General features: G+C 39.5%; 1 protein-coding gene across 1 annotated transcript; it reads right to left on the bottom strand.

Moving 5' to 3' along the window:
• Window positions 1-6,746: 6,746 nt before the first annotated feature.
• LOC138954583 (GTPase IMAP family member 9-like) lies at window positions 6,747-9,351 on the bottom strand. The gene is made up of 2 exons (XM_070326389.1): window positions 9,208-9,351; window positions 6,747-8,596 (listed from the first exon to the last, which is right to left on the bottom strand). The coding sequence occupies exons 1-2, from the start codon at window positions 9,349-9,351 to the stop codon at window positions 7,610-7,612; spliced, it is 1,131 nt and encodes a 376-aa protein (XP_070182490.1). The 3' UTR covers window positions 6,747-7,609.
• Between the last annotated feature and the right edge of the window lie 5,060 nt (window positions 9,352-14,411).

The following is a 14,411-nucleotide window of genomic DNA, read 5'->3' on the forward strand; positions in this document are numbered from 1 at the left end:
TCTACAGCTAAATGTATGTGTGTACTTTTTTTTATGACGAGCAGTGTAGATAGATAATTGATTTGGCTTTCTCCTCGTCTGTAAAAGTTGCGAAGTTGCGCCTATTCTGAAATTTTGTCGATTTTATCATTGTTATCTGACGTTTTTGTCAGATCGATTTTTAGGGTACCCTTGCTTCGGCGGAGGTCAAGTGACACCTATAACATACATCTTTAATCCGAAAAGTGTGTCAGATAGCCAAGTTAAGGGCCTTTAACGGCATATAAAGTTTGAATGAAATGACACCGATTACTTTAGGAGGACATAACTAGTAAGGAATTAGTTACTAAGCTTTCTTTCAACGATTATCTCCCTTAATTGATTGAACATTGAATGCTATACATGTATTCAACAAAAATATCCTCCGAGTCACTTAGACGATTTGTTTCTGTTCTTATTTCCCATCCTTTTGTGATATTCTATAAATAAAAATGTTGTTACATTCTGTCAATAATTATGTAATTGAATGGTTTCCTGGAGACGTGGAATTGAGTATGAATGTGTCTGTGTACGACGATTCTCAGAAAACTAAGGAACAGATCTTCATGACGCAGAACCTAATTATTCTGCTAGTTAATATTTCACGCATTCATTTTATTGTTACTTTTGATGAATGCCTTTGACCGTGTCATATCCGTTCATTAAAAAGAAAGTTGAGCCTGCATTCTAGTCACCCTGTTTGTTGATCACAATTCTCATATAAACTGAAATTGCAAAAAAAAAACGACGCAAAACTAGTTTCATGTTATTCTGTATTATTCTCTGTATCCAGAAACGTATCGGTATGATGTATAATTATGATGTGAACATTCGCTCAATTATTTATACAAATTAGATTCAGAGTCCGCATGCTTTGCCGAGACCAGGTCGACCTGTCCTCTTCGTTATGATTTACTTGTCTCGGTGAAGACTGATCCATGGTGTTTAGTGTCGATCTTTTAATTGTCAGGCCGACAGATTGATTGATTGTTTTGGTCTTGCTTTCAGAGACTTGGTTCACATACTAGAGTATGTTTTAAATTAGTTCTAAAAGTTCAACAACAAACAGTTCTAAGAACCCTTTTCCACATTCGCCACAGCAAGGCCGTAATTTGTACAATTTTACTTTATTTGCTCATCTAATCAAATTGAGATAACAAACTTTCTAAGCGAACGAAGATCGCGAAAGGCCGCTGGCAATAAAGGCTTAAACAAAAGCAGGTCAAGCTAAACAAAAATGCGATAGGGGGGGAGGGGGGGGAGGGGGATGGTGTAAAAATACTATGGAACTTTGTTCAGTTTAACGTAAATATTTAATGATTTACAAAAAACAAAAACAAACCTAAACATCAACACACGACTAATATAATAAAACAAAAACGGATAGAAAACAACATCAAAACCCAATTACATTGTAGCATTATGTACAGACACTACTACAGAAAAATGAGCAGTATAAAAACAAACAGAAAAAAGAAAACGAGTCTTAAACTTTGTTCAAAATCAGCGTTATTTACAACAACAAATTCAATGCTGAGTGTTTTTTCTTGAAAAAAAACCATAGTTATGAAAGTATGTGTGCTGGTTGGTATTATAATAGTCGTTAAAACTACACATGCATGTTTTGATAACTAGATAACTTTAATTTTACTTCACAAAACGTCAAAACTTCTGTGTTGCTGTGTGTTTTATACTGTTTTTGTTAACTGTTTTGAAGAAGCATCAGGAAAACGGATAACAAAAGTCACGCATGGGCACTACAAAGTTGCACTATGGTTTTTTCTCAAGCCACGTTTAGGGCTGAAGTAACACACAAAAAGGTAAACTGGTCGTGCTTTTTAGGGACATTATCGTTGTTGTAATCTAGTTGTTCCAAATTGTGTAATGGGGGGTGGGGGGTTATATCCCAGAACAATGCGTAAGGTATGCATCAGTCGTACGATACGTGTACAAATATCGTTGTGCAATATTTTAAGTTATTGAGACATCCCAGTGAAACTAAGGGATTTATAGAGCAAATCGAAAAAAATCATTATTGAACGAAGCGCATAGCGCTGAGTTCAATAATTATTTTCGAGATTTGCTCTATAAATCCCTTAGTGCACTGGGATTGTTTCAATAACGATATTGTCAGTACCGCCAGAGAAAAAAAAAAAAGATTCAAAACGCACATTTTGCAACGCGCATTTGGATAGGCGTAACTGTGTGGTCAGGTTTGTGCCAGATCTACTTTTGTGTGGGCTGTCTCAAGTGTGTCGTGTGTCGTGCTTTCGTCACACGCAAACTCTTGTTTTAATTTCTGTTGGTAAATTCCAGTGTAGCGTTAAAGGCACAGTGCAGCTCACAGCCTTCGTTTTGCGTTTTTGTTGCAGCTGAGTGCATTTACAGTTTAAAAATCCTCCTATGGTAGTAAAACAAACCCAAAACTACCCAACGACGACATCTGTGAAGCTCGACAGTTTCTTGTTCACGCGAGTGCATAAATTAACCTAGTTATTACGTGGTGTTTGGAGTTCGATTCAACTGAGTGATTCCGGCCTCCATTTTGTTTTACACAAACTCATGATGATGTCTGACATAGTTTGCTAGTGACGTGTCTTTTTGTGCATGATGTGGTGATCTACCTGATCTAAATTTAGATCCAAAAATAGGTCAAGACCAGCCGGGTCCGAGTACGAAATTAATTCGTAAAAAAAATCGCAGTTCTTGACTCTTTGGGTGCAAGTCAATGAAACTTGGTAGTTCTTCTAACGGATAGCTGCCTGAGGTATGACTAAAAGCCCCAGGGGCTCCGTGCACCTGGATTTGACAAGTTCAGTACCTTTAAGCTAAAAAGTGATGATCTTTTATAGAAACCTCATTTAAACTCGGAGAAAGGACTGTGCTCTTAGTTATTTGCGATTCGAAACCTTCATCGAGCTTCGACAGATTGACTGTGCAGAGTGTTGCCCCTTGAATTGACTCCGGCCAAGGCCACGGTTAGCACATTTTCAAAGTAAATGTGGTATGTTTCTCGTGTTGTATCTTCACTCATCGGGGAGACTGGTACTATATATATGAACCGTAAGAATGCTGTGAACCCTACACGTATTATGTCCCCATCGTTTGTTTGTTCACATTTGCCCAACATGTTAATTTGCTGCGGGGTTTATGTCGTCTGCTAGGCGGCTAGGGCAATCGAACCACGGCACTGCACTGCAGTCTCATTTCAAAAACAACAATTGCTCGTCTGCACGCATGAGGCAGGCTGGTAATAAGTTTTATACATGGTAAGAACGTTCTTAACCCTACACGTTTTCGATTCCGATTGTTGTTGCCTTGAAATAATAATTCGGAAACCATTCATTTACTGAACTGATGCAGTCGTATTTCAGTGTAGTCTACTATAACAGAGTCGACTTTCAAATGCTGGTCTAGCTGATACGTTATCGGAATAACACTTGTGTTTTCTGTTTGCCGCTGGGAATTTTACACTAACTCATCATTTGGTAATGTGGTTAATAAGCTACATGCCACTAACAAGGCATATGAGAAGAATCTTTGCAAGTCAAAACAAGAAGAGACCATTTGTGGAAGAGATACAGCCGCTTCTATTTTTAGATCAGTGGGCTTAACTGTGGCACAGGCGCCTGCGATCTGTCAGGAAAAAAACCTTCTGCTTTGAGCCGCAGGAAATGTATGGTTATTTTTTGGTAAAGTGAAGAATATAAGCTACATGTCATTAATTAATTCTGAGGATGAGAGTACAGTCTCGCTTTGGCAAAGGGCGTAAGAATACGCTCTGTGGAAAAGTTAGCGCACTCCAAGAGTGCGCTAACAGATTTAAGCGCATCGCCATTAGCCAATCAACTGGTTCACATCAGTCATGTGACACCAGTACTTACTGACAACATTTAAAATTAAAACACAGTTATACAAGCATTTACATCTACATTCATAGTCAACAACGCTTAATTAAAAGCATACACCTTCAAACATACATTACAAAAGATTCTTCCACTAACTAAGTAATAAAAACATGAATAAAATAGGTGGTGAAAAATCACTAAAACAACAAATAACACTACATGTAGCCTACTGATGGACTGAGAAAACAAAATCAGGGGTTGTATTTCCTGAAGAGGTGCGTTTTAAGTGCTCGTTTGAATGCTTGGGGTGACAGAGTGGCGGATGTGAAAGGGGAGAGAATTCCATTGTGTGGGTGCGCAGAAAGTAAAAGTGCGTTGTCCGTATGTTTTGGTTTTGGTGTGTGGAATGGTAAGGATGCGACAGTCAGAAGAGGCACGGAGTTGTCTTGCTGGAGAATAGACGGTGAGGAGTTCAGAGAAGTAAGCAGGAGACGAACCAGAAAAGAAGTTAAAGCAGAGGGTAGACAGTTTGTAGTCAATGCGGGCTTGAATAGGTAACCAGTGCAGTGTGTGAAGAAGTGGTGTTGCGTGATCTCGTTTTCGTGCTTTGAGAATGAGGCGTGCTGCCGAGTTTTGGACTTTTTGTAGTTTATGCAGGAGGTACAGAGGACAGCCAGAGAGAAGAGAGTTGCAGTAGTCAAGTTTAGAAAGAACAAAGGCACAGACAAGAGTGTTAGTTGTTTGAGAGGAGAGTGTGTGGCGAATGGTGCTGATCTTACGAAGCTCAAAATAAGCTGCTCTACAGAATAAAGATATATGTTTGTTAAGGGTCATGTCAGATGAAAGGGTGAATCCAAGGTTTCTAGCTGATGGTGAGAAAAGAATGTCGGTGTTGCCTATTTGAACAGAAACAGGTTGGGGAGAGGGAAATGTAGTGTTCTTCTTTTTGCACAGTAAGACTTCAGTCTTATCATCATTCAGCTTAAGTTTGTTATCAACCATCCAAGATTTAACATCAGTGATGCATGTCTGATGTAGTGTTTCGTTGTTCACTTGTGTGCTGAATGCTGCTGCACAATCACATGCTTTTTACATTTAGTCAAGTTTTGACTAAATGTTTTAACGTAGAGGGGGGAATCGAGACGAGGGTCGTGGTGTATGTGCGTGTGTGTGTGTGTGTGTGCGTGTGTGTGTGTGTGTCTGTGTGTGTGTGTAGAGCGATTCAGACTAAACTACTGGACCGATTTTTATGAAATTTGACATGAGAGTTCCTGGGTATGATATCCCCGGCCGTTTTTTTCTTTTTTTTTGATAAATGTCTTTGATGACGTCATATCCGGCTTTTCGTGAAAGTTCAGGCAGCACTGTCACGCTCTCATTTTTCAACCAAATTGGTTGAAATTTTGGTCAAGTAATCTTCGACGAAGCCCGGACTTCGGTATTGCATTTCAGCTTGGTGGTTTAAAAATTAATTAATGACTTTGGTCATTAAAAATCTGAAAATTGTAAAAAAAACCATTTTTTATAAAACGATCCAAATTTACGTTTATCTTATTCTCCATCATTTTCTGATTCCAAAAACATATAAATATGTTATATTTGGATTAAAAACAAGCTCTGAAAATTAAAAATATAAAAATTATTATCAAAATTAAATTTTCGAAATCAATTTAAAAACACTTTCATCTTATTCCTTGTCGGTTCCTGATTCCAAAAACATATAGATATGATATGTTTGGATTAAAAACACGCTCAGAAAGTTAAAACGAAGAGAGGTACAGTAAAGCGTGCTATGAAGCACAGCGCAACCGCTACCGCGCCAAACAGGCTCGTCACTTTCACTGCCTTTTGCACTAGCGGCGGACTACGTTCAGTTTCATTCTGTGAGTTCCACAGCTTGACTAAATGTAGTAATTTCGCCTTACGCGACTTGTTACATTTAGTCGAGGGTCGTGGTGTATGTGCGTGTGTGTGTGTGTGTGTGTGTCTGTGTGTGTGTGTAGAGCGATTCAGACCAAACTACTGGACCGATCTTTATGAAATTTGACATGAGAGTTTCTGGGATTGATATCCCCGAACGCTTTTTTTTTTTTTTTTATAAATGTCTTTGATGACGTCACATCCGGCTTTTGGTAAAAGTTGAGGCAGCACTGTCACGCTCTCATTTTTCAACCAAATTGGTTGAAATATTGGTCAAGTAATCTTCGACGAAGCCCGGACTTTTCTATTGCATTTCAGCTTGGAGGCTTAAAATTAATTAATGACTTTGGTCATTAAAAATCTAAAAATTGTAAAAAAACAAAACAAATTGTATATAACGATTCAAATTTACGTTCATCTTATTCTCCATCATTTTCTGATTCCAAAAACATATAAATATGTTATATTTGGATTAAAAACAAGCTCTGAAAATTAAAAATATAAAAATTATTATCAAAATTAAAATTTCGATATCAATTTAAAAACACTTTCATCTTATTCCTTGTCGGTTCCTGATTCCAAAAACATATAGATATGATATGTTTGGATTAATAACACGCTCAGAAAGTTAAAACAAAGAGAGGTACAGAAAAGCGTGCTATCCTTCTAAGCGCAACCACTACCCCGCTCTTCTTGTCAATTTCACTGCCTTTGCCATGAGCGGTGGACTGACGATGCTACGCGTATACGGTCTTGCTGCGTTGCATTGCGTTCAGTTTCATTCTGTGAGTTCGACAGCTACTTGACTAAATGTTGTATTTTCGCCTTACGCGACTTGTTTGATTTGCTTTGTATGTATATATGTATGTTGTTTTTTTCTTCATATTTTTTCATTGTAATGCGCTTAGAGAACGTAAAGCGCTCTATACATCTCCCATATTATTATTATTATTATTGCTACACGTTTGCTGGAGGTTTGCTACCCGGTTGCTACCTGGTTGCTGGAGACGTGCTACACTTTTGCTGGAGACGGGCTACACTCTTGCTGTTCTTTGCTGTACGGTTGCTGTTCTACGGCTATTGCTGGTGTTGCTGCAACTCTCACCTGTATGCTCCACTGCGCCACTGCGTTTCATCACATGGACCCTGGCTACACCGAGAGTTGAGTGCATCCATGCGTAAACGCCCCCCCCCCCCCCCCCCCCACCTTGTCATCTTTCTAACCCTTTATGAAGAACTTTGAGTTGTGACAACGTGGAGTGTTAACGCCTGTACAGGCTAAGACTTTTTACAGAGCAGCTAAGTGTTTTCTAACTTTACACGGTTCAGCGTGTTCTTATTATTTCATAAACTTTAACTGGCTTTTGTCAGTTATTTTTGTTTTACGACTTGGTCGTAAAAACACTTTTGGCTTCACGAGAAGAGGGAGGTGGAGAGTTAGTGTATATAAACAGACGTCTAGAACTTATACTTTTGTTGATTCTAACTTTTTTGTGTGACTGCGAGAGTGGATCGTGGTGTGGTTAGTCAGTTAGCAGTAATTGACCGTTTTAGGTCATTCATTTGACTTATAAAACGTGACAGGCTGTACGGCCCACAAGATGTTGAGAGTAAGCACAGTATATTGCTGATATTGCTCTCGGTGTTGTTCCATATCGTTTGGTGGTTTTATATCTGAACGGTAACATTCCTCGTGCACCAAGGTCATTAGTCGATGCAACCATCAAGGTCCTGATTGTTAAATCTACTGTGTCTTTTGGACTTCTTGTGCGAGTGTGTGTTTGCGCGCAAAGCAGTCAAATAGCATGACAGAGTGAGTTCATTTACTGCCTCAGACTCCGGCTTGAGTCCCCGGCGTCGGATGAGAACCTCACTATTTGACTTACTTCCGAGTTAACCCAGTAAGACTCCTGTCCTCTCACTACGCCATCTACCATTCTGTTCATTTCATCGTCAAGTCTCCTGTTTTCTTGTTCTCTTTTCTCTTCTTCCAGTTTCCTTTCTTTTTCCTCCTGGATTTTTATCTCTTTTAGATTTTCTTTCTGCTGCTGCTGAAGTTTTTCCAGTTGTTTTTCTCTTTCTTGCTTTTCTTTTCCAACTTGTGCTTTGAATTCTTCCTTTTCCCGATTTCTGCCTTCAAGCTTTTTAATCTTCTCTTCTTCTTCCTTTTCCCTGTTATTTTCTTCTTGCAGTCGTCGTTTCAGCTCATCTTCTTGTGCACTACATTCTTCCTTTAGACGACGAATGATGCTTTCTGTTTTTTCTATCTCTGCTTCCAATTCCTGAATAATCTTTCGTTCTTCTAGGTCTCTCTTCTCTACTGCAGCCTGCAGCCTTCTCGCAACCTCAGCCTCTAGGCTTTGACCAACGTGCGCGTACTTGGGGCATGTATACGGGTCTCTGTTCGTCTGCTTCATGCGTCGGATTATATCCAGCAACACGCCGACCTGTGCATCTTTGTCTTCTTCGCGCGCATTGTTGTTAAAGACGACGTATCTTTGGTTGCATTCCTCCAGGAGCTCAGTCAGAGCTTTGGGAGCTGACTGAAGCAAATCCTCCATCGACTTCCCTTCCTTTTCCAAGTCGTCACCACCTGTGAAAACTACAATGATGTACTTTTTTATGTTCTCATCAAACAGCGCTTTCATACGTGTGTACGCGGCAGCCTCTTCTTCTGTGTAACGACCTGCTCTGATGACGAAAAGGAAGGCATGTGGACCTGGATGCAAAGATGCCAGAGTTTGAATGATATCAACCGATACCTTTTCTCTTTTCCGTGAGGGGTCGTAAAGGCCAGGACAATCCCAAATCTGAAATAAGAAAACGTAGATACGCTTACTTAAGTGTTACCCAACTTTGGAAGCTGAACTAAAACACAGTCTTACATCAGATTCACCCTGAAACAGAGACAGAGATAGGCAGAGAGAGAAGGGGGGCGGGGGACTTAATACTTTAGACCGATATCCCATCAAGCAGGAAATAGGTTGATCAGGGAATCCTTGTGAACATGTTTATTTTGAGATAAAAAAAAATACAATAGAAATAAATCATTTAAAATGAAAGTTCATGTGTCTGATTATTTTGAAAATATGTCAATATAAAATGCAACATGTCAAATTAAAATCACACTATGATTAACTCATTTGCAATGGAAGCTCATGGTTTTCACTTGTTTAACTCAGATTATTCTGTCAGTATTGGCAATTTTTTTCTGTAGCATGTTCCAGGGTTGATGTTTGTTTAATAAATAAAAACAGTCCTAAGGTCGTGATCGTGAAAGACCTTACAAAACAAAACTACGGTTTGTTCCAAGTCACTATCGACCACCCTGAAACGCAGCGAGCCTGGACAACGGACGGTAGGGTCCTTGCGCAGTCTGCACACGGCAAGATCTTCAGAATAGAGACAATCAACGACCTACAGCAACTGCCAGGCATTGCCGATCCTTCCACTGGCTCAAAACGGAGACAACCGCGATCATCCACCCCTCTGCAAGGTAGCCAGTTTGCCAAAGAGCCAGCGAGACGCCCTTATCTTCAGTGCAGTACACCATATGTAGTACCATGTGCAATGTTTATTTTTAGAGAAAGTGACCACGTGACTAGCACTTGTGACCCGAGCTAACCATTCACCGCGCAGCGGAAATACACGTTCAGAACTCAACATGACATGTGTTCGTGGCTCGCGCGTCCGAACTAAGAACTGGATTTTTTCACCTGTCAATGTCAAACCTCTTCGTTTATATAACCACAGCGGGACTGTCTTGTGCATGTGTGCACAGAGAAAAGGAAGGACGTGTATGTAATTTAATTGTGTGCGTGTTACTGCCTGTTCGTTGTTGTCTTTGTGTGTGTCTGACGGTGTCCGATGGAATGTTTTGTTTGCATGTATCAGACATACTCTCCACAACTCTTCCCTCTTCTGTTCTTTGAAGACTTTCTCTCTTTCAACCGTCTTTCCATGGTGGTGCGTGGTCAATGTTCAACCCACATTTGTTTATATTGAGTACTGTAGATGCTTGCCCTATTGCCTTACTACAAAACGTTTGTTTTTGAATATCTAATGTGTGCTGTATCTTCTAGTGCTGTGCTCTTGTATACATTGTGGGAAGCCTTCTGTCTTTGAGTGCATGAATCGTGTTGCTGGGTATGATATAAAAATGCTCATTTCCCTACATAACGATATAGTTATTTCCCCTGAATCGTACACGATGAAACGTGTGTGTGTGTGTGTGTGTGTGTGTGTGTGTGTGTGTGTGTGTGTGTGTGTGTGTGCTTGATTTTTTTCTTGCTAATGCTATATTACATGTATATTTTACAACTGTTTGATCTATGACACAGACAGAAAAGTTAAATATACCTATTCTGATGGACACGTGGCGGAATTCGGAAGCTGTGATTGGATGGTCTCAACATCATCATCAAAGCATAATGCTGCGGAAGTCGGCCATTTTTGCCAATATCCAAAAGCATATTGGCAATAACAAAGACGCACGGTTCCGGTTTACCCATCTGTACCACACGATGTTAACAATCGACAACAGCATACACTAACAACTTGAAATTCTTCTCGGGAATGTGTTTCAGCTTTACACATGTCGATAGCATACCCTTTTCTGCTAACTTCCCGATGAAACAGGACTAGACCAATTATTTTCTGTCCTTAAACACCACAAAATGCCCAAAGTTGAAAGATGTAGTACAAACAGGGGAGTAAAACGGAACAGCCGTTTTTGTGTGCTAGTGTCAGTTGCCGACTGACACAAACTTTCGCATTCGGCTTTTCTTATCTCGTAACTCCACACTAAATACCCCACTTCCCCTCTGAAGTATTGATGTACAACCCATGGCACTAACATTCATGTAGTCGTTTAATGCCATTCACCCAAACTGAAAACTTCGCTGCCGTCTGCTCGCGTTGTACGGATTAGCTGTTCTCTTCTCCTCCCCTTGTTGCATCCTAGTTCTTCAGTTGTTTCTAGTTTTCCGTTGATGTTGTGCTTTGGTCTTCTTCATAAGTAGTCTTGTTCAAAATTAAAAAAACTCAAACTTCTTTTTGTTGTATACGAATGAACTAATAAAAAGCTGTTTAACAGCTGTGTTGTCAAATCGAGGTTTTTTTCCAAAGTCAGTGTGGCGCCTGCGCAAAACTAATGCGCATAAGAAACGGCGTCTGCTATCAAAACCTGAGATCAACGCATCGACGCAAAAACTGTCATTTTGTAAGTTTGGAACAACAAATCAAGGTCAGAACAGCTGTATAATCGCTATTGTATTTTCAGCGTAGCAATAGGGTCCGATATTTAGACTCGAACAAGTATAATGCGACTCGTCTTGGACTCGTCGGCATTATACTTGTCTCGTCTAAATATCGGACCCTATTGCTACGCTGAAAACACAATAGCTGTTATTATGTGTCATTTAATATGAACGGGTTGTGTGATTTTAAAAAGAAAAAGGATATGTTTGATTTTTTAAGAAAGCACAATGGGCACGGATTTATTTACTAGTGCGCCTTGCGCCATTGGCGCATAACATCTCACAATGTCCCATTAGAATTGCCTTCAGTGCGTCAAAGGGCGCACTGAGATTACGTGCCACTGCGCCACCCCATGCACACTTTTCACGGGAGTACAATGTTCGGAATGAGCTAGGCAAAAACGCGCGCCAAGCCGAGCAACCTGCGAATTTGTAAAATGCAATGTGATTTGCTTTTAAAATGCAATTCATTAGTATTCAACCAATTCTGCGAACTATCTGGGGTTGCGCGATTACCTCTGTGGAAACTGTCAACAGAAGCGATATCGATCGAAACACACACACACACACTAACCGGATACACTGGCAAATTTTCATATCATCATATGGCACCAAAAGCACTTTTTTGCATCTTTCGACAAAAGCATTTTCGGACCGCCTAGCCTGCTTTGTGCGTTTTGCCTTCGACTATGTAATGTCCCATCAGAATTTGGTTGAGGGGGACAAATGTCCCATTGTCTTTTTTTTCCAGGCTAAACCCTGAATGGGAAATATTTTTGTCGCAAGAGACCCACTGGATATCAAGTCAGGAAAATCTTATTAGGTCTCAGTGGGGCTTTGATTGTATTGCAGCTGGAGATAGTACTGGAAGTAGCTCTAGGAGAAGCGATTCTGTTTAAAAAAAATTTGGTTTTAAATTACATAATGTTGTAAAAGATGATGACGGAAGATATGTGCTGGCCGATTTTTAATAAACGCTTAACACTTGGACATGTTTACGGCCCCAGTAGTGGTGATAATCTTGACTTCTTTGACAAATTGTTTGAGAAAATTGTTTCCTTTGATAACGAATTGATTGTTGTGGGTGGCGACTGGAATGTTGCGCTAAACCCATAGATGGATTCTAATCAGCCATCCAGAATATATCGAGATAGAAGCAGAACAGTAATACATGTATTGGAATTTATGGAGCAATATGATATGGTTGATGTTTTTCGATATTTATATAAAGATGCACGACAGTATACATGGAGGAGATTTCATAGTCTACAAAGAACTAGATTGGATTTGTTTTTTATTTCAGAGCAATTGTTGCCAATAATGGATGATGTTTTGATTGATGTGGGATATATTTCGGATCATTCACCCCTGTGTTTTTCACTTAAGACTGATTTATTTAAGAGACACAGACCCATGTGGAAACTGGTTGGTCCGGTGTCAGAATAATGTGACTGGGTGAGACATGAAGCCTGTGCTGCGACTTCTGTCTTGTGTGTGGCGCACGTTATATGTCAAAGCAGCACCGCCCTGATATGGCCCTTCGTGGTCGGCTGGGCGTTAAGCAAACAAACAAACAAACAGACCCATGTGGAAGTTTAATAATTCACTTTTAAGAGATTTTGAGTTTGTGAGATTGATTAAAGAAGCTATTTTGGATTTGAAAAAAACAGTATGCCTTACCAGTGTATATTAGAGAACATATTTATTTGATTGATGATATTGATTTGTGTTTAATGATTGATGATAAGTTATCTTTTTAAATGTTGTTGTTGGACATACGGGGTAAATGTATATCATAGCTTCTTATAAAAAAAACAAGAATTACAGCAAGAACATTATTTGTTATCTGATATCAAATGTATGGAGGCAAATGTAAATGAAGATAATGTGTTGTTGTTGGAACAAAAACGTCAAGCACATGTTGATCTCCGCAGGAAGAAAATTGATGGTATAATAATAAGATCTCGTGCAAGATGGATTGCAGATGGTGAAAAAGCTACACAATATTTCTGCAATTTAGAGAAGAGGCACTTTGAACAGACAGCTATGTGTGTTTTATATAGAGAGAATGGTGACATTATTTATGATTGTGATTTGATACTGAATGAAGTACAATCATATTATCAAAACATATATTCATTTCAGGAACAACATGTTATGCATGATGATATTGATGTGAATTTACAGCATCCTGTATTGTCAGAGCCAGAACAGAGCGCACTGGAGGGCCTACTTACATTCATTTTGATGAATTGAAAACTGCGGTAAAACATTTGAATAATTATAAAAGTCTTGGGGCTGATGGTTATATACAGCAGAGTTTTTTTTTTCTTCCAGGATTTGGGTCATTTTATGTTAACACTATTGTGACTAGCACTGCCACGGCGTTTACGTCCTGCCTGCCCAAGCTTGCCACCAAGAAACTTCCCAAAAATCAGTAACTGTAAAGAAATCTGTCTAGCAAGCTTGAATTAAGTCCAATCACCACCAAATTGTGTGTACTAATTCAAAAATGGATGCCCAGTTCAGTCGTGCTATTTATAAGTTTGTCACGCGATTTGTTTTAGCAAAGGGGGGTGAAAGGGGGGTGAAAGGGGGATAATTTGTGTTTTTTAACGTTTTTTTGTGTGTGTTTTATTTTCTACTGCTTTTTTTAAAAGTTATTTTTTAACAGAAAGTATTATAAATAATGTTATAACCAAACAAGGTGTAAAACCTATGAATTAGCTGAAATATTGTTAACATTGTACACAGAAATAAGGAGACAGTACAAAGAAAAAAACAAGCAAATCACGCATTCACTCACAGCATCCTGACTCAAATGAAACAAAACTGTAGATCTAACACTCACCAAATGATGTCTAGGTAATCCATATTGAATATAAGTCACATTTTCACAACAAAGTACCAACTGTACACCTATGAACAATTCCAAAAGGATTTGAAGGCTCCAGCCATCCATTGTTATCAGTGCTGCCACGCCCCCATAGCTCCTGCACGATTCCGAGATACATGTTCGTCTAGCAGTATCACCGCCAACCACGTGTAGTTTGCCGACTCGTACTAGCAACAACGGGACTGTTTCTTCCTCACTTTCACTGCTTGTATCGCTTTCGTGAGGCGAAAACGATACGTCCGAATCATGCTCTACGGGATCCTCTAGGTCCAACATCCGAAGAATCTCCTCCCGAGACAAGGCTCGCCTTTGATTCATTTTTTTTCCTCAAAAACGCACACAAATCAGGCGGATTTGCAAATGGCAGAAGGGGACGCCAAGTGTATCAAGGGAAACAACTCAATTTATTTGCAAGCTTCAAAAACCGGGAAGCAATCACGAGTCGTGTACCTTGTATGTCTAATACTAAAA

Source organism: Littorina saxatilis, unplaced genomic scaffold, assembly GCF_037325665.1.
Source record: "Littorina saxatilis isolate snail1 unplaced genomic scaffold, US_GU_Lsax_2.0 scaffold_314, whole genome shotgun sequence".
NCBI classification, from domain to species: domain Eukaryota; kingdom Metazoa; phylum Mollusca; class Gastropoda; order Littorinimorpha; family Littorinidae; genus Littorina; species Littorina saxatilis.

Excerpts from the sequence above, each read along its gene's own strand:
- LOC138954583 (XM_070326389.1), bottom strand. The coding sequence starts at position 9,351 with ATGGTACTACATATGGTGTACTGCACTGAAGATAAGGGCGTCTCGCTG. Across the intron at positions 8,597-9,207 it reads GGCAATGCCTGGCAGTTGCT|ATTTGGGATTGTCCTGGCCT; the intron begins GTAGGTCGTTGA and ends TTCTTATTTCAG.